At 55.7% G+C, this 21,111-nt stretch overlaps 12 protein-coding genes across 12 annotated transcripts; 4 read left to right on the forward strand and 8 right to left on the reverse strand.

Moving 5' to 3' along the window:
• Window positions 1-28: 28 nt before the first annotated feature.
• Window positions 29-1,008, reverse strand: BO70DRAFT_365839 (DUF636 domain protein; the record flags this gene model as incomplete). The annotated part of the gene is made up of 1 exon (XM_025544169.1): window positions 29-1,008. A coding segment is annotated over exon 1 (926 nt), but the record flags the coding sequence as incomplete, so codon positions are not given.
• Window positions 1,009-2,233: 1,225 nt separating this feature from the next.
• Window positions 2,234-2,838, forward strand: BO70DRAFT_365840 (uncharacterized protein). The gene has a single exon (XM_025544170.1). The coding sequence runs from the start codon at window positions 2,485-2,487 to the stop codon at window positions 2,815-2,817; it is 333 nt and encodes a 110-aa protein (XP_025395595.1). The 5' UTR covers window positions 2,234-2,484; the 3' UTR covers window positions 2,818-2,838.
• Window positions 2,839-4,264: 1,426 nt separating this feature from the next.
• Window positions 4,265-6,399, reverse strand: BO70DRAFT_365842 (putative protein kinase C substrate). The gene is made up of 3 exons (XM_025544171.1): window positions 6,201-6,399; window positions 5,070-6,017; window positions 4,265-5,011 (listed from the first exon to the last, which is right to left on the reverse strand). Exons 1-3 carry the CDS (start codon window positions 6,307-6,309, stop codon window positions 4,362-4,364), a joined length of 1,707 nt encoding a protein of 568 aa, XP_025395596.1. The 5' UTR covers window positions 6,310-6,399; the 3' UTR covers window positions 4,265-4,361.
• A 137-nt stretch (window positions 6,400-6,536) lies between these two features.
• BO70DRAFT_365843 (uncharacterized protein) lies at window positions 6,537-7,847 on the forward strand. Its single transcript, XM_025544172.1, has 3 exons — window positions 6,537-6,578; window positions 6,643-7,120; window positions 7,208-7,847. Exons 1-3 carry the CDS (start codon window positions 6,559-6,561, stop codon window positions 7,643-7,645), a joined length of 936 nt encoding a protein of 311 aa, XP_025395597.1. The 5' UTR covers window positions 6,537-6,558; the 3' UTR covers window positions 7,646-7,847.
• On the reverse strand, window positions 7,818-9,390 carry BO70DRAFT_365844 (mitochondrial 54S ribosomal mL50 protein). The gene is made up of 3 exons (XM_025544173.1): window positions 8,890-9,390; window positions 8,347-8,794; window positions 7,818-8,234 (listed from the first exon to the last, which is right to left on the reverse strand). Exons 1-3 carry the CDS (start codon window positions 9,309-9,311, stop codon window positions 7,962-7,964), a joined length of 1,143 nt encoding a protein of 380 aa, XP_025395598.1. The 5' UTR covers window positions 9,312-9,390; the 3' UTR covers window positions 7,818-7,961.
• Window positions 9,391-9,474: 84 nt separating this feature from the next.
• BO70DRAFT_365845 (thiolase family protein) lies at window positions 9,475-11,031 on the reverse strand. The gene has a single exon (XM_025544174.1). It carries the CDS (start codon window positions 10,835-10,837, stop codon window positions 9,596-9,598), a length of 1,242 nt encoding a protein of 413 aa, XP_025395599.1. The 5' UTR covers window positions 10,838-11,031; the 3' UTR covers window positions 9,475-9,595.
• A 347-nt stretch (window positions 11,032-11,378) lies between these two features.
• Window positions 11,379-12,233, reverse strand: BO70DRAFT_365846 (uncharacterized protein). Its single transcript, XM_025544175.1, has one exon. The coding sequence runs from the start codon at window positions 11,964-11,966 to the stop codon at window positions 11,490-11,492; it is 477 nt and encodes a 158-aa protein (XP_025395600.1). The 5' UTR covers window positions 11,967-12,233; the 3' UTR covers window positions 11,379-11,489.
• Window positions 12,234-13,083: 850 nt separating this feature from the next.
• BO70DRAFT_365847 (uncharacterized protein) lies at window positions 13,084-14,475 on the reverse strand. The gene is made up of 2 exons (XM_025544176.1): window positions 14,164-14,475; window positions 13,084-14,097 (listed from the first exon to the last, which is right to left on the reverse strand). The coding sequence occupies exons 1-2, from the start codon at window positions 14,389-14,391 to the stop codon at window positions 13,357-13,359; spliced, it is 969 nt and encodes a 322-aa protein (XP_025395601.1). The 5' UTR covers window positions 14,392-14,475; the 3' UTR covers window positions 13,084-13,356.
• Window positions 14,476-14,994: 519 nt separating this feature from the next.
• Window positions 14,995-15,879, forward strand: BO70DRAFT_299883 (short-chain dehydrogenase/reductase; the record flags this gene model as incomplete). Its single annotated transcript, XM_025539650.1, has 2 exons — window positions 14,995-15,211; window positions 15,269-15,879. 2 exons carry the CDS (start codon window positions 14,995-14,997, stop codon window positions 15,877-15,879), a joined length of 828 nt encoding a protein of 275 aa, XP_025395602.1.
• Window positions 15,880-17,839: 1,960 nt separating this feature from the next.
• Window positions 17,840-19,579, forward strand: BO70DRAFT_365850 (3-deoxy-7-phosphoheptulonate synthase). The gene is made up of 2 exons (XM_025544177.1): window positions 17,840-17,907; window positions 17,975-19,579. Exon 2 carries the CDS (start codon window positions 18,281-18,283, stop codon window positions 19,217-19,219), a length of 939 nt encoding a protein of 312 aa, XP_025395603.1. The 5' UTR covers window positions 17,840-17,907; window positions 17,975-18,280; the 3' UTR covers window positions 19,220-19,579.
• Window positions 19,326-20,103, reverse strand: BO70DRAFT_148341 (uncharacterized protein). Its single transcript, XM_025538187.1, has one exon. The coding sequence runs from the start codon at window positions 19,977-19,979 to the stop codon at window positions 19,431-19,433; it is 549 nt and encodes a 182-aa protein (XP_025395604.1). The 5' UTR covers window positions 19,980-20,103; the 3' UTR covers window positions 19,326-19,430.
• Window positions 19,562-21,057, reverse strand: BO70DRAFT_322737 (cytochrome c oxidase assembly protein COX14; the record flags this gene model as incomplete). Its single annotated transcript, XM_025540562.1, is given in 3 exon segments — window positions 19,562-20,551; window positions 20,746-20,899; window positions 20,911-21,057. The coding sequence occupies 3 exon segments, from the start codon at window positions 21,055-21,057 to the stop codon at window positions 20,061-20,063; spliced, it is 792 nt and encodes a 263-aa protein (XP_025395605.1). The 3' UTR covers window positions 19,562-20,060.
• Between the last annotated feature and the right edge of the window lie 54 nt (window positions 21,058-21,111).

Raw genomic sequence — 21,111 nt, forward strand, 5'->3', positions numbered from 1 at the left:
GGCGGTGGGGGGGGGCTGACTAACTGGCATCTACACATCGCATTGTCTATCTATGGACTATGAATGACTATTCAATCTTCGCTTCCCATTCCCCCAGTCCCCTCTGTAACCGGTGAATCAACGGCCGATCCAGGGCCATTTCTGTGAAGCTTACTCTCTGCATGGCCCATTTCAACCACCGCTCTGCTTTCGAGCCCTCTTCTGCTCGCAGCAGCCCCACACTCACATCGATCAGCAGCGGTCTTTCTTCGTCGTGCCAGAAGATCGAGGCGCCACAGCGATTGCAGAACTCGCGGTAAACGCCCGGCGAGCTATTGTATTGTCGCATGGTACCAGTACCGAACTCCAGCTGTGCTTGACGGCCGGGGGTGTTGTAGAGATTCGACTTGGGGACAAATGCCCACGGTTGAATCGGAAAGCCACTGGCTAGTCGGCACGATGGACAGGCGCAGGTCCCGGCCAGATACCTCGTGTTTCCGTCCTGCAACCACCACTTCACGTCCTCGGGGTTCTCGGACGACTGTGAGTGATATGGCGCAAGCAGATCGGGCCATGGGGATGTTGGCACGGAAGATGAAGAATCTGGCCGCGTTATATAGAACTCGACTCCCCCGCAATGACAACGGGCAAGTAGTTCGTCGGAACTTCGGAATGTGTGCTGTTCATGTCCGACATCGGAAAGACTTCCCTGGTTGCTCGGAACGGCGCGAAGCCAACATGCTGAAGAGGTATCCATTTCACCAGGGAGAAAGGAGGTCAGCCCACCGTCGCGTGTTTCAGCAGCCCGCCAATGCCGGATTGACTGGGCTTGGGGGGGACCCTCCACCAGCAGTCCCGCTGCAACAAAGTATTGCCCCGTGTGCTTGGAATGCGCGAAGACATGGGCGCCACATGTTCGACAGAAGTAACGGGCGATGCAATCAGCTTCGTGGTATTCCCGCAGGCCGTCCAGGGTCCGTGGCTGCTCCCGCAGGGGATAGTACGTAGAGCACAGCATCCCCGTGACTGTGCGACAGGCGGTGCAATGGCAGATGTTGAGAACCGCAGGGTCTGTGGAGGGCGCCAGCCGGATCTCCTGTGCGACAGCCCCACACAAGCAGGCGATGGGAGATGTCACCCTGCCTTCCTGCATGCCTGCAAGCCGGCCAATCGTGGCAGCAATGATGGCGCTCTTTTGATCTTTGATCTTGGTAGTGGATTCCTACGGGGGCTGCCTATATACATATCTATATACCATCAAAATCATCGATAGGTGGGGGGCCGGTGCCGGGTCTACTAGTACAGCAAGCGCCAAGTATACCCAGGAGAACAGACCTGCCACATCTTACCATGGGAAGAGATGGTTGGTGGTTGGGACTGGGAACGGGGAGGACGTGCAGAAATGCGCTCATACTACTTTACTTATCTTGGGCCCACCAGTAGAGCTGTCGTCTGTCGAGGTATAAATACCGCCCGGCGCAACCCCGCTGCCCCCCTTTGTAGTCCGTCCCACCACTTCTTCTTCTTCTTCTTCCTCCTCCTCCCACCTCCTCTGCCAGAACCCTCTCGTCGTGTCCTACGCAAATAAACCCAAAAAGACTCGTCTTTTCTCCCCCCCCCCCCCCAAATCTATCATCATGGGTAAGTTTCCTTTTGTCATTCATTCCTCCTGACTTCCGGTTGGCTTGTCTGTTTATGTGTTGTTTGTCCGGCGGGGTAAAGTTGCCAGCCATGGCGGGGTAGCATTCAACAGACCCATCTATCCCTGGAGTCTTTTTTAGCACCTCAGACTCCTTGTTCTGGATACCCTATACGGAATACTCCCAATTACCCCCTTATAACCACCGTTAACCTTTCTCCCTTCCTCCCCTACCAGGTTCCGACCACACCTGCAGCTGCGGTTCCTCCTGCCAGTGCCCCGCCGGCCAGTGCAACTGCCCGGTATGTCTGCCCTATCTCTCTTCCCCCCCCCCCCCCTCACTACTACAAGACAGCACTAGAGGCCAGTGTCTATTGTATATTGTCTATGATGTCTATGATATCTATGATATCTATGACACGCCATCATCTCCCCAAAGAAGCCTTGTCACTAACCATCCCATCCCACCCCACAGAAATAAATGCAAAGTGATGGGACTAAGAATAGGAAGGGGGTGCTAGACGGGCGGATCATTCCATTCTATTCCATTTTGTGTCTCTCACTCATCATGTTGGCTATGTCTATAGGTTAAGAGATAACACTGGTTTGGAATGAAAAGTAAAGGCCCTGCCGTAAGCTATGGCATCAACTATCTTTGATCTTCAGTACATGTGAATGATTGATAAGGATTTGGATCGGATGGGATCGGTCCTCTTCTTCTTCCTTGGAAGTAAAAAGGTGTGCAATAGACAAAAGGACAAGCTTATTTCTCCCACGAAGACATTCAGACGGAGTAGATAGAGAACGACCACCTACTTTGTTACTGTCCTACATCCGAACTCAAGCACCCAGAAAGGGCAAAGCCAATGAAGCCATTATATACGTTCAATCATATTCATAGACATCAAAGTCATCATCAGAAGAAGGGGAAGAAGAAGAAGAAGCGTATAGATCTGCCGCAGAACAAGAACATTCGTCTCGCACATACATGCAACCAATCTCCCTACACCACAGAGTGCATCCAGAAGCGTAAAGCACACGGACAGAATAGAACGGTCACAAAGAACCAGAACAAGAACAAGAACAAGAACCTGGAAGAGAATTCACTCCCTCGGCTCAGCTTGAAACTATCTCCCGTTTATCTTCATAATTCAGTCCATCTTATCTTAAGGAAGAAAAAAAAAATAAAAAAAAGATAAAACGCATTCTTCAGTCGCGGGATGTACCGGGGTCCGGGGGCCCGTGGCATGGCATGTCATAGCATGGTTTGTTTAGTGCTGTGGGTTGGGGGGTGATGGTGGTTAGTGTGCTGTGTGTGGTATGGGATGTGGGATAGTATATGGTATAGAGTGTATCTATAGCCCTATGTAGAAGGGGAAGGAAATTCCGTCACGTACCTTGCAGCTGGTGCAAGAGCAGGACTTGCACTCGCCAGCGCAGCAGTTGCAGGTGCAGGGAGACATGGTGTCACGCGAGGTTATGATGGACCCGAGAGGAAGTAGGTGGATGGAAGAGAAGCAGGAAGCTTGCTTGATTGAAGGAGGAGAGGGGGGGGGGGGATGTAGCAGGCTTTGGGCTCAGAGAGTAAGGAGAAAGGAGTGAGGGAGCTTTATATCTGGAGGGCGATGGCACGACGACAAGTCTTGTTTGCCTCCAATGGGCCGGGAGGGAGAGAGTCTGGTGATCGTTCCATGGCAGCATGGCATCCGATGTACCTCCGACTCTCATGCTTTGGTACCGGTGACTTGGGGCGAGTCCACTGCACCACTCCATCTGCAAGGCTACTTGGTCAAGCAGGGACAACCTGGCGCGGCCCCGGCGCCGATAACAGTAACCATGCCAGTCACTAATCAGCGTCTCTTCATACATCATCTCACATCGCCGTCCATCGGGTGGCATGAATGAGTCGCGGCCCCTCCTTCTGTTCCCTCGTAGATAGCCCCGCCCCTCCATCGCACTGTAGCTTTCAGGCTAGGTAGGCTATCTCGATACTTGTCTGGCTGCCTCAGAAGAGAGAGACTGCACTAGCTGCATGGATTGACGCCAGGTTACTGCGCCATTTACCTCTTTGGAGCATGTATTCCCCACCACCCTCGTTCGTGGCAGCCTTGGAGGGGAGGGCAAGCCGAGGATAACCCTACCATACGTTCGCCTTCTGATTAGGTCATATAAGAGCATGTACTACGGTAGTGTCCCAGCCGCGAAAAGCGCACTAATCAGACGTCGCGGGGTGTTCACTCGGTGGAGGGCCAGACGGTCAGACCAGGTCAGCTGTGTAGATGGTCGATACTACTAGATCCATGGCCGGTGAAGGCTTGCTTGGGGACCCTCCTTTTTCGTTTTCGTGATTCGATCCAGGTGCCCATCGCCTGATCGATTATGAGAGTTTGGCCGGTGCAGATGAAGGTTGGACGGTGACGACGTCCAAAACTCTTTTTGTGGAGCGACATGTCGATCGATCGATGGGGGTTGTACGAGGCACAGCGATACCCCGAGGAGCTCTTCGCACGAGACGTGGTCGAGGGGCCTGCATCGGTGAGGGTTGGGCTTTCGTTCCCTGATGCAAGCTGGCTATAGCCAAAATCTACTAGGGGGCATGCAGGGTTGGTTGTTTGTATGTATACAACAGCGGACGGACGGACAGACGGCCCTTCTAGCCAGCTGCCGTGATGCAATCCATTCAAAGAATCCAAACTATAGACGAACGCTTTCATATGACCCCTGCCAATGTCCCCGTCATTCTTCACAGCTCATCCTTGCCCTTCGGGGCCGCCGGGCCCTCCTCGCCGCTGGCACACACGGCCGGCGAGGTCACACGCATGGAGTACACGCACTTCTCGTCCTCCGCCACCTTCAGGATCGTGTTCTCTTCGCCACATTCCAGGATCACGGTCGTCGACCGGGCCGGCCCGTTCCAGCAGCTTTGTCCGTTGGCGTAATCGAGAGAGACCCGGTCCTCAGGGACGACGTCGCCGGCCTCGTTGAGCACGTCAACGCTCACGGACCCAATGCCGACGAACTTGCCCATCCGCGAGGAGGACCCGCCCTTCTTCGGGATCTGCTTCGTCTGGTCCATGAAGCAGTGCTCGTACGTGTACTCGCCTGCATCCTTCGTGATGCACACGCCCTTCAGCGCGCGGAAGATCGAGGCGACACCATAGTCCGTGTCAAGATCGGACCGGTGGTTCTTCAGCTGCGACTGCAGATCTTTGAGACTCTTCTCCGCCGCTTTCACCGAATCACGCGCCTCCGAGACAAGCTTGGACTCGGTCGTGGCAGACTCGGCCGCCTTGGACAGAATCCCATTGTCCTCAAGGAAGCCCTTGGCGAGGACCACCTTGTCTTCGACGAAGTCAACAAAGGCAGGAGGGAAGTAGGCTGCCAGCTGGTAGACTGTAGATGCTGTTAGCAACGTGGTCGGTCCATCACATCCCCAGAACAATGCACATACCGATACTGGAGTCACACCCTTCATCCTCGTTTTCCCACTGCTCCCAGTTGATGCCGGATTTCTCGTCATCGGGCTTGGCGATCTCGTCCAGATCACGGTCCTGAGCGCCGTTCTCAGCGCCCTCCAGAGTGCCCCGGACCGCGTAGTCCTCCCACCCGCGCACGGCGCGCTTGACACCCTCGTCGTTGAAGTTCGGGTTATACTCCACTTTGAACGTGGACAGGATCCCCTCCAGCTCCTTCACCCGGGCGCGAGTATCATCGCGCTCCTTGCGGACGTCCACCAGCGCGCTCCGGAGCTCCTCGACCCGGCTCTTGGCCAACCCAGCGAGGACTCCCAGCTTGCCCGCCGTCTTGCCTTTCACGACCTTGCTCTGCTCCTGCTTCTCGACCTCCTCCAGCTCGACCTGGAGATCCTTGACCTTCAGCTCCTGGGCCTGGATCTCTCCCTCGAGGCGCTGGATGTTGTCTTCAACCTCCTTCCGCTGTCGGCTGGCCTCGTCCAGCAACTCCTTCTTCTTCTTCAACGCCGCCGTCATGGACTTTTGCTTCTGCTCCTCCTTCTTGCGCCACTCCTTGCCAATCTCCTTGCACTTGTCCGCACACTTCGTGCCCCCGACTCGGGCCCACTCGTCACTGCCATCGCAGCAAAGCTCGTAGTCGCAGATGCCGTCATTGACGCGCTGGAAGGGGACATAGGATGGCTTGTGGCCCTTGTTCTTGCAGTAGAATCCCGGGAGCGCAGCTACCAGCTCGAGATCATCATTGCCCGGACGCTCAGCCGGGGTCAACGCCGAGTTCCGGGAGAGGTGGGCACAGGCCGATGTCCCCGGTTCATCACTGCCGTCGGGGCAGTCACAGTAATCGTCGTTCACGGCGGAAAGGGGGATCTGGATGGCGGGATGGGAGATGCACGTGAAAGTGTCGGGATCCTTGTAGAACTTGGCAACTGCACACATCATCGACAGACCCACGATGTTAGCTACACACATTCTCCCTCGATCGATCGTCGCATACGCGGCCGTGTAACCAGTGACCACAGGCCGATTGGACCATGTGCCTGGTGGCTACGACTGCTGTTCCCGGGGCTGGAGACCGACAGTAGATCGTCTGGATCTTGGATAGTACTCACATTCGGGGGCGACTCCCCGAGGTCGAGACGAGGCATCCCCGGCGGCAGCTGCCACGGTCGAGCAAGCTGCGATGCCGGCGAAGAAGAGGGAACCCTGCGGAAGTATCATGGTGGCGGCAGTGGTGGAGGCAGTAGCTGCATTGAGCACCGTCACCAGTTAACAGTGAACAGTGAACAGTCACCAGAGAATATGCGATTGCGGAGAGAGCTTCTGGCCAGCTGGTGATTCCTGGCGGGAATCCGGGGGAAACCCGCCCCGCTGACTCAGCCCCTTATCGCCGTGGCGAGAAACATCGTCAGGTATTGTCCAAACCATCTTCAATCCTCATTCATACATCCATACATACATCTCACCAAAATGGGTAATGACGGTGGAAGGTACGTACCCGCCCTCATCTCTTACAAACCCCACTAACCCCCTCCCTCCTTCTTCCCTCTCCAGTATTCCCACCCGCCGCGAACTCGTCCGCGAAGCCGCCCGCACCCCCAGCACGGCGCAAGTCAAAGAAGCCCAGCGCGAACAACAAGAACACTCCTGGACAACCTGCCCACTATCGCACAAGCAGCTACAGCGCCCGGTAGTCTCCGACAGCGTCGGGAATCTCTACAACAAAGACGCCGTTCTGACATTCCTGCTCTCCGGCGACGACGCCGAAGGCATCAGCTCCAAGGCCGACTGCGAGGAGATCCTCTGTGGCCGGGTGAAGGGTCTTCGGGACGTCGTGGAGCTGAAATTCGAGGTCGACTCTGAGCGCACCGAATCGCCCCCGGTCTCCAAGCACGAGAAGCGCGAGGCCTGGATCTGTCCCGTCACGGCTAAGCAGCTCGGCCCGAATGTCAAGGCCGTTTACCTCGTTCCGTGCGGGCATGTTTTCTCCGAGGAGGCCATTCGTCAGCTCAAGGGTGATAAGTGTTTGCAGGTATGCAGGATAGTCGCTCTCTCTCTCTCTCTCTTTTTTTTTTTTTTTTTACACCTACCGTGTATCCTTGCTAAAAATGTCCTGCAGTGTGACGACCCCTACACTCCCGATAACGTGATCTCCATCCTCCCGACCAAGGAGACTGATAAACAGCAGCTCATCGAACGAGGACAGAAGCTGGCCGAGCAAGGTCTGACCCACTCGCTGAAGAAGGCCCCCGGCTCCAAGAAGCGCAAGAAGAACGCCAACGGCGATGGTGCCGGATCAAAGGAGCCCTCCGCGGCCCCGAGTCGCAGCAACACGTCCACCCCCACGCCCAGTGCATCGAACGGAATCAAGAATGCGGCCACGGCCAGTCTGACGGCCCGGATTCTGGAGGAGGAAAACGAGAAGAAAAAGCGGCGGAAGATGATGGGCACCAACGACAATATCAGCAGTCTGTTTTCGAAGGAGCCTAAAGATGGTGCGAAGAATGCCGATTTCATGACTCGGGGATTCACACTCCCCGCTACGGCTAGGAAGTGATTTGCTTTGATTTTTTTGACCCCCATTGCCTTCATTCATATTTGTTATCTCCAGAGGCGTACGGGGTTTCGGGCGCAGTCGAGCCGGCTACGGAACCGGTTGTTATTTCTGGCACGGTGGGAATGCGGTTTCTTGGATTGGATGATAGACCAGGGCTCGTGTGACGTGCCTGCCAATAATGAACAAAATGAAAGACGTCAATTCCCTATTATACAGAAAAACTCTTCGACTAGATATAACATGCTACAAGAACTAGAGTAAATCTCCAAGTCGTTCATCCCTCGTGCCTCCCTGCAACTGCAACCCAAACAGCTTCCTACAGAAGGCCTCTCGCACGAAGCGCGGCCTCAATGATCTTCTTCCGTCCCATCTCGTCATCCCGGTGGAGCGTGGTCCGTCTCTTGTCGAAGATCTTGACGTTGGGCAGGCTCAGGAGACGCTGGTCCTCGGCCAGGTATTCGGCCAGCTTCTTCGGCTTCTTGTTGAGCTCGCCCTGGGCGTAGGCCACGGCCTGCTTGACGGTGGAGATCTGCTGCATGATAGGGTCGGGGAAGTAGTGGCCGCTCAGCTGGGAGAATCTCTTCAGGTACTGCAGGATAGACGAGAGTCAGTCATACCGTGGAACGCAATCGTCTCGCGCAGCCAATGCTGCTTTTTGGTAACAACAAAGGCAAAGTAATCGAATGGGTAGAATCACTCACAGCAAACTTGGTAACCGCATCGGTCAACGGAAGGGACAAGAAACCCTCATCCTGGACATCCTGGTACCCGAAGAAAGGCGCGTCCTGGGAATCGCTCGCCGGCTCGTCAGCAATTTCCCCATTTTCCTCGAGTTCCGACGCCTCAACGAGATCCTCGGCCGTCTCTTCCGCAGCAGGAGCCGCTGGTTGGGCTCCGATCTGCTCGAAGATGTAGGCCAGAGTGTCCTGCGTGCGCTTGTTGGGGTATTCCAATGCCTTGCTCCACTCTCCGTTCGGCTGGATCTTGCACTCGTAGATCATGTCGAAGATAGGCTTCTCGTGTTCGGTCACATCGCAGACGCTCACCAGCGGCTTGTTCAGGGCGTGCATCAGGCAGATTTCGACGGCGGCTTGGTGGGCAGCGAGCGACAGGGGACCCTTCTGGTTGTGCTTCGTCTTCACGGCGAAGCTATGTGATCGGTCAGCAAGGAAGGTCCAGGGTGAAGAAGCGCCCACGCATATCAACGCCAGGGCGACTCTGGTCCTCAACAAGGGGAAACTTACGACTCATATGTATCAGCCTCGGAACGAGGGTAATCATTCCAGCGATTCAAGTGACCGACACGCTCCAGCCCAGCCCATGTTGTCGCCGGTTCGTAGGAGGCGTCCGTGAGCGTGAGGTCCTCGACTTCCTCGGGCTGCTCCGCCACCTCCTCCTGTTTCGGGGGCTGCTGTTTGCTGAATTTGCGTTCCAGCACACCCTGTCCACCATACGGGTCCTTCTCACCCGGGGGGTTGTCGGTTCCCCAGATCTTGCGGCGCACACGTTCGCTCAGCGAGTCCGCGTTGGAGGCATGGCGCAGGAATTGGCGGGCAGCAATGGGGCGCGGGCGCGCCTCTTGTCTGCAGCCCGAGCAGACGTAGAGTGCTCGGGAGCCCTGCAGGGAGGGCACCTCCAGATTCAGCAGCCGCAATGAGGGACGCATGATGGATGGCGGTGTTGCGGGATTCAAGTTGTCCGGACTTCTGCGGCCAACAGTTCGAAAAGTTTCACGGAATCCCGCGTGCTGGTCACGTGCGAGGCCGGGCTTGGCGTCGGCTAGAAGTATAGCCACCACTGGACCATGAGACCGGTGTACGAGTTGAAGATCAGACATAAAAATAATAAATTGTGGGTTTATTTACATGCGTCTACGCTGATATCATAAGAACTCATCGCTGTAACCGGACCCAGACTGTACAATGAAGGAAACACCCCGTTTCTTTTTTTTTACTCCCGAACAAACATACCAGCCATACCCATGCCGGTTCCAATGCACATGCTCACAACACCAACCTCCTGGCCGGTGCGCTCGAGCTCGGGCAGCAGAGTCGCCAGCTGTCTGGCACCGGTGGCACCCAGAGGGTGACCGATGGCGATGGCACCACCCTTAGGGTTGACCTTGGCCTCGTCAATGCCCAGCTTGCGAACACTGTACAGGGCCTGGGAGGCAAAGGCCTCGTTGATTTCCCAGATGTTGACGTCCGCCACGCTCATGTCAAGCTGCTGAAGGAGCTTGGGGATGGCAACGGCGGGTCCGACACCCATCTCGTCGGGGGCACAGCCCGCGACGGCAGTGGCAACCCAGCGGCCCTTGATGGCAGAGGTCAGGCCGAGCTCGGTGGCCGTGGAACGGCGCATCAACAGGGCGGCGGCGGCACCATCGCTGACCTGGGAGCTGTTTCCAGCAGTGCTGGCGCCGGTGGGGGAGAAGGCGGGCTTCAGGCTAGCCATCTTCTCGACCGAGATGTTGGGGCGAACACCGTCGTCCTTGGACACGGTGATCTCCTTGGGGGCGGCCTCGGGGTTCTCCGGGTCGAAGGACAGGGTCTTGACGGGAACGATTTCCGAGTCGAATAGGCCGGCGTTCTGCGCAGCCGTCGCCTTGTGGTGGGACGCGGCGGCAAAGACGTCCTGGTCCGCCCGCGAGATGCCGTACCGCGAAGCCACGTTTTCGGAGGTGATGCCCATGGGCATGATGCAGTCTCTGGAGTCCTGGGAATGAGACTCCTTCAACTCCGGCCAGAGGACGGTGGGGATAGCGCGGGAGCCATAGTTCCGGGTCATGGACTCCATACCACCACCAATACCGACGTTAATGGCTCCGGCGCGGATGCCGTTCGCGATGGTCGAGATGGCAGCCAGGCCGGAGGAGCACTGGCGGTTGATCGTGTGAAACGGAACGCTGTGGGGGAAACCGGCGTGGATCTGGGCCATGCGGCCGGCCTTCGCACCGCCGAGTTCCTGGAGAACGGAACCAATGGCGACATCGTCGATCAGAGCCGGGTCCAGGTTGGGGTTCGCCTCAAGGGTGGCCCGGAGCACGCTGGCGAGGAGCTCCTCGGGGTAGGCGTCCTTGAAGCCGCCTTTCTTCGCACGAGTGACGGGGGTACGGAGGGAGGAGAGGATGACAATATCGGAGGGAGACTTCTGGAGGACCTGGCGCAGGCCCCGGGGAATTGGAGAGGCCATCTTGACGGAGGTTTAGTGCGAGACGGGGGAGGTGAAAATGGCTTGGGGAATGAGGTTGTGCCTCGTGCCGGCCAAAACCGGGGCACGGCAACATACTTATATCGTGGGGGGAGGGAGTTGGCCACCGGAGGAAATTCCGGGGATGGCTTCGAACTGCCGGCAACGAAGATCGGCTAAGCGCACTGCCGCCGAGGCCGACCGGGCAGAAAATGTTGGGGAAGAAGAACCTGGGAAAAGAGCCTGGGCGTTGTGGAGAGACGGATCTTATCACCCGCAATTAGTATTGCAATATTATTGAATATGGATCCTGATCTCTGCCGAGAATTCCCTACCATCGCCGATTGTATAGATATCTGTCTACTCCCTACTCCCTACAGGCATCCCCTCCCTCGACAGGAGTACATAGACTGACTACTCCGTATAGTATCTCGCATACTCAGCCAGGATCCGATGGCCACTTCCGGCCATCTCCCATCGGATCCCGACGCTTATGTCAGCGATTTCGGAACGGCACTCGGATAACCGGCCAGCTTCAACAACTCATGAGCAACGTTGGCATGGCATTCATCATATGTGTACGCCACAAAGGGCATCACCCACCATACACAGCTGACGTCCCTATCCACGACCAATATCCATCCTACTTTCCCCGTCAGCATGGAGAGTTCCGAGCAAAAGGGTCTGAGATCATCTTACCGCCTGGATTGTCTGGCTGAACAGACCACTGGCTTCCCACCGATACACCGAACGGTGCGTCGGCTTTGGTCCTGACGCCGGTCTCGATATTCCTCAACCAGGTTCCAAACCGGATGTGTCGTTTGCCCCAGTCATATCCGGGTATGATTCTAATGATGCTATTGACATTGTATGTCTCGATAGGGTCCCGGGTCTCTGGGGTCTGGAACCATTCGTCCTCGTATACGGCGGGGTCAGTTGGGACCTGGGCTGACTCTATGATCAACCGGTTCAGCGCAATGAAGGTCTTCTGGTCATGAAGGACTTGAACGATTGCGCTGGGGTCAATGGATCCCGGGATTTTGATAGAGACACGGCGGGTGTTGGAGATGCGCCAGTTGATCGATAGCAGGGAGGCGACGAGGAGGCCCGTGAAGAGTTTGTACGGGACCATTTTGGAAAGTAAAATACTGAGTGTTGTTGACGCTGCGGAGATTGTGAGAAAGGCCGCTGTTCAATATTTGACTTGGTTCTCTCATACTTGTGCTCGGTTCTCCTTTTCGATATATCAGATAACCCCCTCTCGGCCATATATTTCATTTTTTTATACTTCTCCGAGACCCACCTGCAGGTTGCAACCATCTACCACCAGCATCTGGTATTCTTTCCAAGTTCTTAGGATTAAAGGCCTGATTCTGCGTGTTTATTTATTAAATTAAAGGGATTATTTTCACTAAAAAAAAAAACCTATAAAGCTTAGATACCTGTCCTAATCTCTTTATAGTATCCTTAACTAGCTAATTAAACTACACAGTGCCATACCAGCTTTGTCCTTCCCGCGCAGGCTCGAGTGGCCGTTTCCCTAGATATGTTGCATCACGATTCCCTGATATGGGGCGAGGACGCCGACCGATTTCGGCCCGAGCGATGGGAGGGACTCCTCCCGAATAAGATGGAGAGCGAGGGCAGCTATCTGCCTTTTCTCACAGGACCCAGACGTTGTCCGTGCACCGGGTTCGTCTTACAGCAGGTCAAAGTATTCCTGGCGGTGTTGTTGTCGGAGATGAAGTTGGAGGTGCCAAATGCGGCTATGGTGGAGAAGAGACTAGGTCCTATATCCGAGCCAACACAGCCTCTGAGCTTTGTCGTCGGTCCTTGTCAAAAAGACCTTGAGTTAGACAATTGTTCTTGGAACCCTACAGACCCCAGCCCCCAAGGGGCTAAACTACTTTACTTGTGACCCTGCCTGCTCCTGAACCACTTCGTCTTGTCTATCAGCCTGTATAGTGTATATAGCCTGACTAGTAGTACGGAGTAGCGAACCCCAAGATATCTATCACTGCTAGCCTGCTTGCTCGAACCACCAGCTCAGCTCAGGAGAGCCCCTAGGGTGACTGTCAGCTACTTACGTAGCTTCGCTTGGGGTTAGATACTCCCAGTGCTAAATCGGGATCGCTCAGTGGGCCGAAAGCGGAAAGGGAAAGTGACTGGATTTCTGCAGGAGTCCAGGTCGGTACTACTAGTAGTAAAGTGGTCTACTGTTGATCAGCTACGTGTCATGTCAATCATGGGTGGGTAATTCAGCTTGATGGTCTATGTACAAGCATGCTCCCATATATTTTCATCGTGCCGCTCTGGGCCGATGCTAGGTAACAGAAGTCCACGGCCGCAACCCCGGAACCAGTGGGTATCAATCAAATGTTAAAACAACCCGGCCGCCTGTGCCTGCGACCTGTTCGCCCAAAACGCCTGGTATCATCAAGGTATCAAGTCAACGAGTAGAGAGAAGAAGAGGAGGAGGTAGAGGAGGAGGAGAAACAGCAACGATGGGAATGCGGGAATGTTCAGCAGCGGATGATGTGGCTATAATGGCCGGGCACTCTGCGCCGGCATTTGTCGCAGTCCGCTCGATAGCCCATTGAAAACGCGGTTTTCTTTTTGGATGGAGAGACAGGAGTGTACTCTGGCATGGGATGGTCTGTCAAGAACGTCGGCTGGTGCAGGTCAGGAGGGGACGCTGGCTGGGATATGTTGTATGACATATCGACATCGCTCACAGAGTCTTTGCCGCTCGCAGGCATGCCATCCCCATTGTCGCTGACTGGGCTGGGGAGACGTTGTCCGCACCACCAGACCCTATCCTGGGACGAGTACGGGTCTTTAGGAGCACCCTGATGCGGAGAGGAGGCAGAGCTTTCGAAAACCACCCTTGTCACGGAATTCTTCGCGGGGGGGATGGCATTGTACGGAGAGTGTGAGACGGCCCTCTCGCTGATGGTAAGCGATTGGTCAACAAGTCTCTGTGGAATCGGTGATCGCGTATCCCCACTGATGGCCGGGTGTTGAAGCTCCTTCCCATCATCGACATCCATATCTGCGCTCAGTGTGGGAGCGACATGCTGAGGACCCTGCTGGGCTTGCCGATTCCAGGTCTCCGCCAAGGCATTGTCGTCTCGGTCCTCGTCGGAGGATTCCACCGGAGTAAGGGTTGAGGAAGCGAATCGAGAGGCAAGCTGATTGCTTTGCGCGAAGGGTGGGAGCTGGAAAATAACCGGGGGCGCGCGTAAAGGTAGAGATCGGTGTTTCTGTTCTCCACTCGTCAGAAATTGGGGACGGAGGGCAACTGTTTGTTTAGCCTGGAGCCGACGAACCTTTTTTTCACGGAGTGCGTTTCCCTCAAAGTCGTCCTGCTCCTGGTCTCTCGGGCGCTTGGAGTTGAAGGCGTACATGACGTGGTGAGCGTCAAGCCGCACAGGACACCCGGAAATAGAGAAGACAGCGAGCGATGGAGGGAGAAGGGGGGTGATCTGGTGCGAGATCGTGACGGGACTAGGACGGGGTATAACTTCGTCGAAAGATGAAGGAAGGTTCAGGCGCATAGAAAGCAGGGGCTTCAATGGACGGGGGCAATGCAACAATAATGAATGATTGAAGCGGAAGCAAAGAATCTGGATGAGTGAATGGAATGACCGATCATGGCCAGCCACGCGACTGGGGAGTCAGCAAGAACCGGGGTAAAAGATCGGACGTGAGGGTGCAAGTGGTCTCGATTGGCCGAGGCGCTTTTGCAGTCCGCGCCGAGGCTGGGGTGCCGGAGTGGGTAATCTATCTGTACGGTATGTTACAGCCTGTGTATCATCTGAGTCAGCGTCTAGTAGTTAGTTACCCTCCCTCCCCTGCTCCTGCTGCAGTGTTACTATTGACTGAATGACCACATAACACATAACTGCTACAGTTCCTTCAAAGATGCACCTAGACTCACTCTATTCCAAGCAGAGCTCCCTCTCGGGCGGGCTTAACGCATAATTTAACTGGTCTCTTACCTATGTCAAACATTCAGTCGTCTATATATATCTATGACGTCACCTCCATACCATGGGGTTCGTTCGAGATACTCCATCATCCATGTGTCGGTTGCATCCCCGCCATGCCCATGCTCTAGTGACAGGGCTTGGATGTATTCAGAACCAACCCATTTACAGATGTCATCTACAAATCTTGGGCTCGCCCTTGTGACCCCTGCCTCGAGAGGGCTGGGGTTCGCCTTCGCACGACAGCTGTTGTCACACACGGACCTACCCGTTCTCGCGACTGCGCGGAGGAATAGCGGAGAAGTCCGGGACAGATTGCTGGATGGAGTCAATGATCGGTCGGGGAGGGCTGAAAAGAGACTGAGGGTGTTCGAGCTTGACGTGACCGGTACCACACCCATATCCCCTGTACTGTCGGGGAAAGATGTCCTGACCCATTTCTTAGATGAGACGACGATACATGCGATGGCCACACGGATACGAGACGAGTATCCAAAGGCTGCACTGCGTATCGCGATCACTGTGCCCGGTGTTTTGCATGTTGAAAAATCCCCGACACAGATCGATGCGGCCAACGCGTTGCACAGCTTCCAAGTCAACGCCCTCGGTCCCATGCTCCTGATGAAGCACCTGGTCCCCCTTTTGCCGACCAAGTCATCGACTCCGTTCGCGGAAGATGCATCATCATCATCGGCATCATGGACACTTCCATCGCATGCGATCTATGTCATGATGGCGGCACGAGTGGGGTCGATCTCCGACAATGCAAGTGGCGGTTGGTATTCCTACCGTGCTAGCAAAGCATCGGTCTTTCAACTGGCAAAGACATTCGATCTGTACCTGCGCACTCGGAGCAGGGACCGGGCGATAGCGGTGGCGATGCACCCTGGAACAGTCCAGAGTGACTTCACGAAGGATTACTGGGATGGGAGAGAGATGTTGCAGCCGGAGGAATCCGCAGCGCGGCTGTTGCAGCATCTATGTGCGATGGGGACAGACGATGGCGACGGACGAGGTCGGTGTTGGGATTGGAAGGGCAAAGAGGTTCTGCCCTGAGATCGGAATACATATAGTGACCCAATAACATTCCAACCATGCCCTTTGGCGCCCGCATTTAGTCCAGGTACATCAACTCTGCTGAGCGTTCTTCCGTCGGGGCGGTGGGGTCCCGGCAAAACAATTACACGGCGCAGGGCGACTAAAACGCTATTCCGGCCACGATGCTTCAACGCCCGCAACTCCCCCCTCGACGGGCTTCCCAGGGTCTCAAAAGTCTGCAACACGTTGGTCTCACCCAAATCACAGAAGAAACAGCGCCCATTGTGACCCACCAGATCCATCTCACTCGCCAGAGCATCGTGCAGCCTCGATCTTAGGTCCACCTTGAACACACTAGGATCGGAGACCTTCCCCAAAGCCATGGTAGTGCTTTGCAAGTGGAGGGATGGCCATGCAGATTAATGATTATCTACCGACTGACAGATTTACTACTCACTAGCCTCAGCCGTCACTTCCCCAGGTCCACACGGGAACTGCCGCAAGGAGCCACTCGGTTTCGAGTGTCTGTCGTCTGTACACTTACGGTGTACACGACCAGGCTGATGTTACCATACAGAATCAAAATGGGCGAGTCGCAACGGGATTGCAGCCCTTCCCTCCCCCCCCCCCACACTCCCCTCTGCCGCGATATAGATCCAGATCCATGCTTATGCGCAGGCCCGATTGGCAGTTGGGCTGAGTCATGCCTGCCGGTTCTCGATACGCCTGCAGCCGGTCAGATCTAAATCACTGCGCTAAAGCTGCGCCGGGCCCATCCTTTATTTTGACCCAGAGACACTGTAGTAACCCGAGACTGGGGAAATGGCGGGAAAAGAGCGCCGAGTCCATTGAAAACAGAAGAAGCAGCGTGGACCATGGCTGCACAGGACTTGCTTCACCTACCGCCCATGGATCCATCATATGCAGACCGTCGTGCGGTCAGGTCAGCCCCATGTGGAGGAAGCGGACTCGATCAATAATCGGTATCACGACGTCTTACTGTCGTGACTATGCATGCATGGGCTTCAATAAACGGTTTGGCGAGCACGCAGCCCACGGTCCGGAGTATCCGACGATTTACTCCGGTGGATGGCCTCATTGCACAGACTCGTATTGATCAACCATTGCGCCCCGAATGATCCCTTGCAAGCCTTTCCCAGGTCGGCATCCGACTCCACGCAGATCGGTGATCCGGAGCCTAGTACTCTGTAGAAAGCCATGGCAATTCTTTCTCATTGGTAGATCACCTCTGAGACTGCAAAGGGGAGGGAGGAGTTGACGTAAGATGATGCTGGCATCCAGAAGGGGACAGATGGAGGCTCCCATGATCAGGAGATACGTACGTAGGAGGTATTTACCTAGTACCTACGGGACTATCGGTTTTGATGAGGCAGGCGCTGACGCCTGCATCGTGACACAACCTAAGCGGATACTCTATTCGCATGTACATGGGTATCCGGGATGACCGAGATCGGAGAAGACAAAGACTGTGCCAGGCCAACAATGGGAGACGTCGTGGGAAGTCCCCAAATCCCAGTCGATGACAGTTCTACACAATTGTCATGGCCCTATCCAACCAACAGGACACAAAAAACTAACTCGCACAACAACATCGAAACCCCATACGGTACGGGTAATACAGGGAACGCCACTGGCACGTTGCAGCCAACTGCCAGCTAATGAATCATTCACCGGCTGGTCCGCGCTCCCGCGGCGGCCCACACTTTCGCTTCCACTTGCGCTTCTGCTCTTCACGCTCGATCATGGCCTGTTGCTCCAACAAACTCTTCGTTCGCGCTCTCTCTTCCCCCCTGACTCATACTCTCCCTCGCGCCCCCGGCTGTCCGGCTCTTTAAAAGCTCTTACCACTCCCCGGTCCTATAAAAGCCCTTCTATTAGCAACATCATCATCGTTCATTCTGTTATCTACCTACCTATCTCCTTCCTTACCTTCTTACACCCTCACTGTTTCTCTAATCCCCCCCCCCCCCCCGCCTCTCACCATGCCTTTGATCCGTACCACCGAAGTCAATGAGGACACGCGTGGTGAGTATTATATTCCCCATTGTACACACGCCCTGTCTTTTGTTGCTGACCAGTCAATTCTGTTCAGTCCTGGGATACGACGCCCTGCTCTCTCCCCAGTTCCTGCAGACGGAGATCCCCGGTGTGAGTCACACTAGCCCCCACCCCAGCTAGATTGTCTTCCCAGCCAGAAATCCATGCCCCGCGCACGGCAACATGCATGGGGCTCCCCAATGCTGCCCTACCATCAACAGGAGACAGACCCCATGAGACAAGTGTGTGAGTCTATATGCTAACGTCCATCATCTAGCAAAAACATGCCATTGAGACTGTCCGTTCTGGACGCAACCAGGCCATTGAAATCATTGAGCAGCGCGATGACCGTCTGCTGGTCATGGTCGGCCCCTGCTCGATCCATGACCCTGCCACGGCTCTCGAGTATGCCGGGCGTCTCAAGGAGCTCTCTGAGAAGCTTTCCACCGACCTCTGCGTCATCATGCGTGCCTACCTTGAGAAGCCCCGCACCACCGTGGGATGGAAGGGCCTGATCAACGACCCCGACATCGACGAGTCCTACAACATCAACAAGGGTCTCCGGGTCTCCCGTCAGCTCTACGCCGACCTGACCGGCATGGGCATCCCCATCGCCAGTGAAATGCTGGATACCATCTCCCCCCAGTACCTGGCCGATCTGATCTCGCTGGGTGCCATCGGTGCTCGCACTACCGAGTCTCAGCTGCACCGCGAGCTCGCCTCCGGTCTCAGTTTCCCCATCGGCTACAAGAACGGCACTGACGGCAACCTCACTGTTGCCATTGACGCCATTGGTGCTGCCGCTCACCCCCACCGTTTCCTGGGTGTGACCAAGCAGGGTCTCGCCGCCATCACCAAGACCTCCGGCAACGAGCACGGCTTCGTCATCCTCCGCGGCGGTGCCAAGGGCACCAACTACGACCGTGACAACATCAAGGCCGCTCGCGAAGCCCTGCGCGCCAAGAAGCAGCGCGAGGTCGTCATGGTCGACTGCTCGCACGGTAACTCCAACAAGAACCACCGCAACCAGCCCCTGGTGGCCAAGGAGGTCGCCGACCAGCTCCGTGAGGGCCAGGATGCCATCGTCGGTGTCATGATCGAGTCCAACATCCACGAGGGCAACCAGAAGGTTCCTCCCGAGGGCCCCTCCGGTCTGCGCAAGGGTGTCAGCATCACCGACGCCTGCATCGACTGGGAAACCACCGTCACCACCCTCGAGGACCTCGCCGACGCCGTTCGTGCCCGTCGCGCCGCCAAGATCGCCCAGGCCAAGGCCTCCTCCAATGGAGCCTCGCAGTGAGCCATCCATCCATCTTGGACTGCCTGCCTCTACGAATTAAATCCCAAGCGAGTCTGTTCTGAATTGATTTAGATACCATAGCCAGGGGGTGAATCCTCTATTCCACCTCATTTTGGTTCTCTTCATTTGACTTTTAATTTTTTTCGGCGACTATTTCCTGGCTTTCTGTTCCCCGCTGGAATTGGGCAGTTGTTCTGTTCCCTTGCTTCCTTTACTTTCCATAAAAGCTTTCATTTGATCTCTTCTTCTTCTTTCTTCTTCTTTCTTCTCTTTTCTGTGTATTTCTTTCCTCTATTTTCTGTCTACAGAAGACAGACAGTGCGTAATGATAGTTTGGTAATAGAAACATTATTGTGGACATTTGTTTCCATGCCTCTCTCTCTCTCTCTCTCTCTCTCTCTCTCTCTCTCTCTCTCAAGAGTAACTCGCGGCTGCGGCTGCGGCTGGCTGCACCTGTAAATTCATCACCCCCGAGAGAGGGTGCCATGCATGAGCTTACTTTTGCGCGTGGAACAAGGGGTCTGAGACGACGCTGTAAACCAAGCGGATGGAAAATAGATGTATATGTACAACAATATAGCACAAACCCAGTAATACACACAGGGTCCAGGAAAGTCCCCGCAAAGAAGAAGAGCACAGCAGAAAAAGACACCCGAATACAACAGACGCCGCAACCCCAGATGCGGAAGACCGGAAAGAAGAACGATCGATGCCATGCAAACCACTGCAGAAAGGGGATGGACGCCCCGAGGATGGCCATGCCAACATGAGATTAGGCGCGCGTCATCTCCGAGCATCCCGGGTTCCTCCCTTCTTCGATTACCCGTCCCCTCTTCCTTCCTCACCGGCCGGTGAGCCAGCTCTTCCAGCTTCGCGTCGTCTGCTTGGCGGCAGTTTCGGCGTTCTCAGCCAGGACGTCCAGCTGTCCTTGCGGGGCGGCAGCAGCGGACTTGGCGTCCTCCGCCGTCTTTGCGTTCAGGGCCTCCAGGACTCCGGGCTTGGTGTTGATGTTGGTGTCGGCAATGATGCTGTCGGGGATGCCGTTGGGGGCCGCCTCGGGCGTCTCGTCCGCCTTCATCCCACTGAACATGTACCGCTTCAGCTTGTTCCACGGGCGCTGGGCCCTCTCCTCGTCCTTCTTCCGCTGGAAGATCTCGCCGATCTTCTCGTTCTTCAGCATTTCCAGCTGCTCCGTTGTCGCGGTGCCCCTGCCGTATGCCGTCTTTGCGTCCTCCAGTGACTGCAGCTCCTTCTCCACCCACAGAGCGCGCTGGCGGCGGTTGTACATGGTGAGAGAGAACACGGAGTAAATCGTAAGGACACCGCAAACACCTATGTTCGAAACATGTCAGTTGAGAAGTTCCCTTGACCATGTGCTTCTGCTTCCTTCTTTCATTTCTCTCTCTCTTCTCTGTTTTACGATGCCTCCAGCATCTCTGCACCAGTCCCATCCCTCCCCGCCCCACCTCGCACATGAGCACCTCCCCTAGCACCATCCCCAGCAAGCAAACATTGAGAGAACCTACCCGAAGCAGCAATCAAAGAGTAAACCATCGTCTTGTGCGCCTTGTTCGCAAACCGACGGCCGAAATCAACCATTTGATCCACCCGCGACGTCGACTGGGCTATCCGGGCCGCGCGAGCCTGGGCTCGCAACCGCTCGACCTTCTCCTTGGGAGTCTCCGGTTTACCGTCGGGGCCGACGGGCCGGCCTGTCCTTTCGAGCCCGACTTGGCCATGAAGTCGGGGAGCTTGTAAGGGGCCGCAGAACCGGGCTTGGAGTGGGCGTAGGGCCCGGTGGCCGTGAAGCGGGTTGCGTCGGCAGCGGAACGGGACATGTTGAAGCAGGGGGTGGGATAGCGTGCGAGTGGAATTGTATTGAACTAAGATGG

Source organism: Aspergillus heteromorphus (genome assembly GCF_003184545.1).
Source record: "Aspergillus heteromorphus CBS 117.55 chromosome Unknown BO70scaffold_33, whole genome shotgun sequence".
In the NCBI taxonomy this organism is placed as follows: Eukaryota; Fungi; Ascomycota; class Eurotiomycetes; order Eurotiales; family Aspergillaceae; genus Aspergillus; species Aspergillus heteromorphus.

Bases quoted from the DNA above. Each gene is read 5' to 3' on its own strand.
- BO70DRAFT_365850 (XM_025544177.1), top strand. From the start codon at position 18,281: ATGGTCGGCCCCTGCTCGATCCATGACCCTGCCACGGCTCTCGAGTAT.
- BO70DRAFT_365847 (XM_025544176.1), bottom strand. From the start codon at position 14,391: ATGCGCCTGAACCTTCCTTCATCTTTCGACGAAGTTATACCCCGTCCT. The intron at 14,098-14,163 runs GTTCGTCGGCTC...AGTGGAGAACAG, and splicing joins ACGCACTCCGTGAAAAAAAG to AAACACCGATCTCTACCTTT.
- BO70DRAFT_365840 (XM_025544170.1), top strand. From the start codon at position 2,485: ATGAAGCCATTATATACGTTCAATCATATTCATAGACATCAAAGTCAT.
- BO70DRAFT_365846 (XM_025544175.1), bottom strand. From the start codon at position 11,966: ATGGTCCCGTACAAACTCTTCACGGGCCTCCTCGTCGCCTCCCTGCTA.
- BO70DRAFT_365845 (XM_025544174.1), bottom strand. From the start codon at position 10,837: ATGGCCTCTCCAATTCCCCGGGGCCTGCGCCAGGTCCTCCAGAAGTCT.
- BO70DRAFT_365842 (XM_025544171.1), bottom strand. From the start codon at position 6,309: ATGATACTTCCGCAGGGTTCCCTCTTCTTCGCCGGCATCGCAGCTTGC. The intron at 6,018-6,200 runs GTGAGTACTATC...TGATGTGTGCAG, and splicing joins TCGGGGAGTCGCCCCCGAAT to TTGCCAAGTTCTACAAGGAT. The intron at 5,012-5,069 runs GTATGTGCATTG...CAGCATCTACAG, and splicing joins AGGGTGTGACTCCAGTATCG to TCTACCAGCTGGCAGCCTAC.
- BO70DRAFT_365844 (XM_025544173.1), bottom strand. From the start codon at position 9,311: ATGCGTCCCTCATTGCGGCTGCTGAATCTGGAGGTGCCCTCCCTGCAG. The intron at 8,795-8,889 runs GTAAGTTTCCCC...CCGATCACATAG, and splicing joins GAGGCTGATACATATGAGTC to CTTCGCCGTGAAGACGAAGC. The intron at 8,235-8,346 runs GTGAGTGATTCT...TCTATCCTGCAG, and splicing joins ATGCGGTTACCAAGTTTGCT to TACCTGAAGAGATTCTCCCA.
- BO70DRAFT_148341 (XM_025538187.1), bottom strand. From the start codon at position 19,979: ATGGCCATCCTCGGGGCGTCCATCCCCTTTCTGCAGTGGTTTGCATGG.
- BO70DRAFT_365843 (XM_025544172.1), top strand. From the start codon at position 6,559: ATGGGTAATGACGGTGGAAG. The intron at 6,579-6,642 runs GTACGTACCCGC...TTCCCTCTCCAG, and splicing joins ATGGGTAATGACGGTGGAAG to TATTCCCACCCGCCGCGAAC. The intron at 7,121-7,207 runs GTATGCAGGATA...AATGTCCTGCAG, and splicing joins AGGGTGATAAGTGTTTGCAG to TGTGACGACCCCTACACTCC.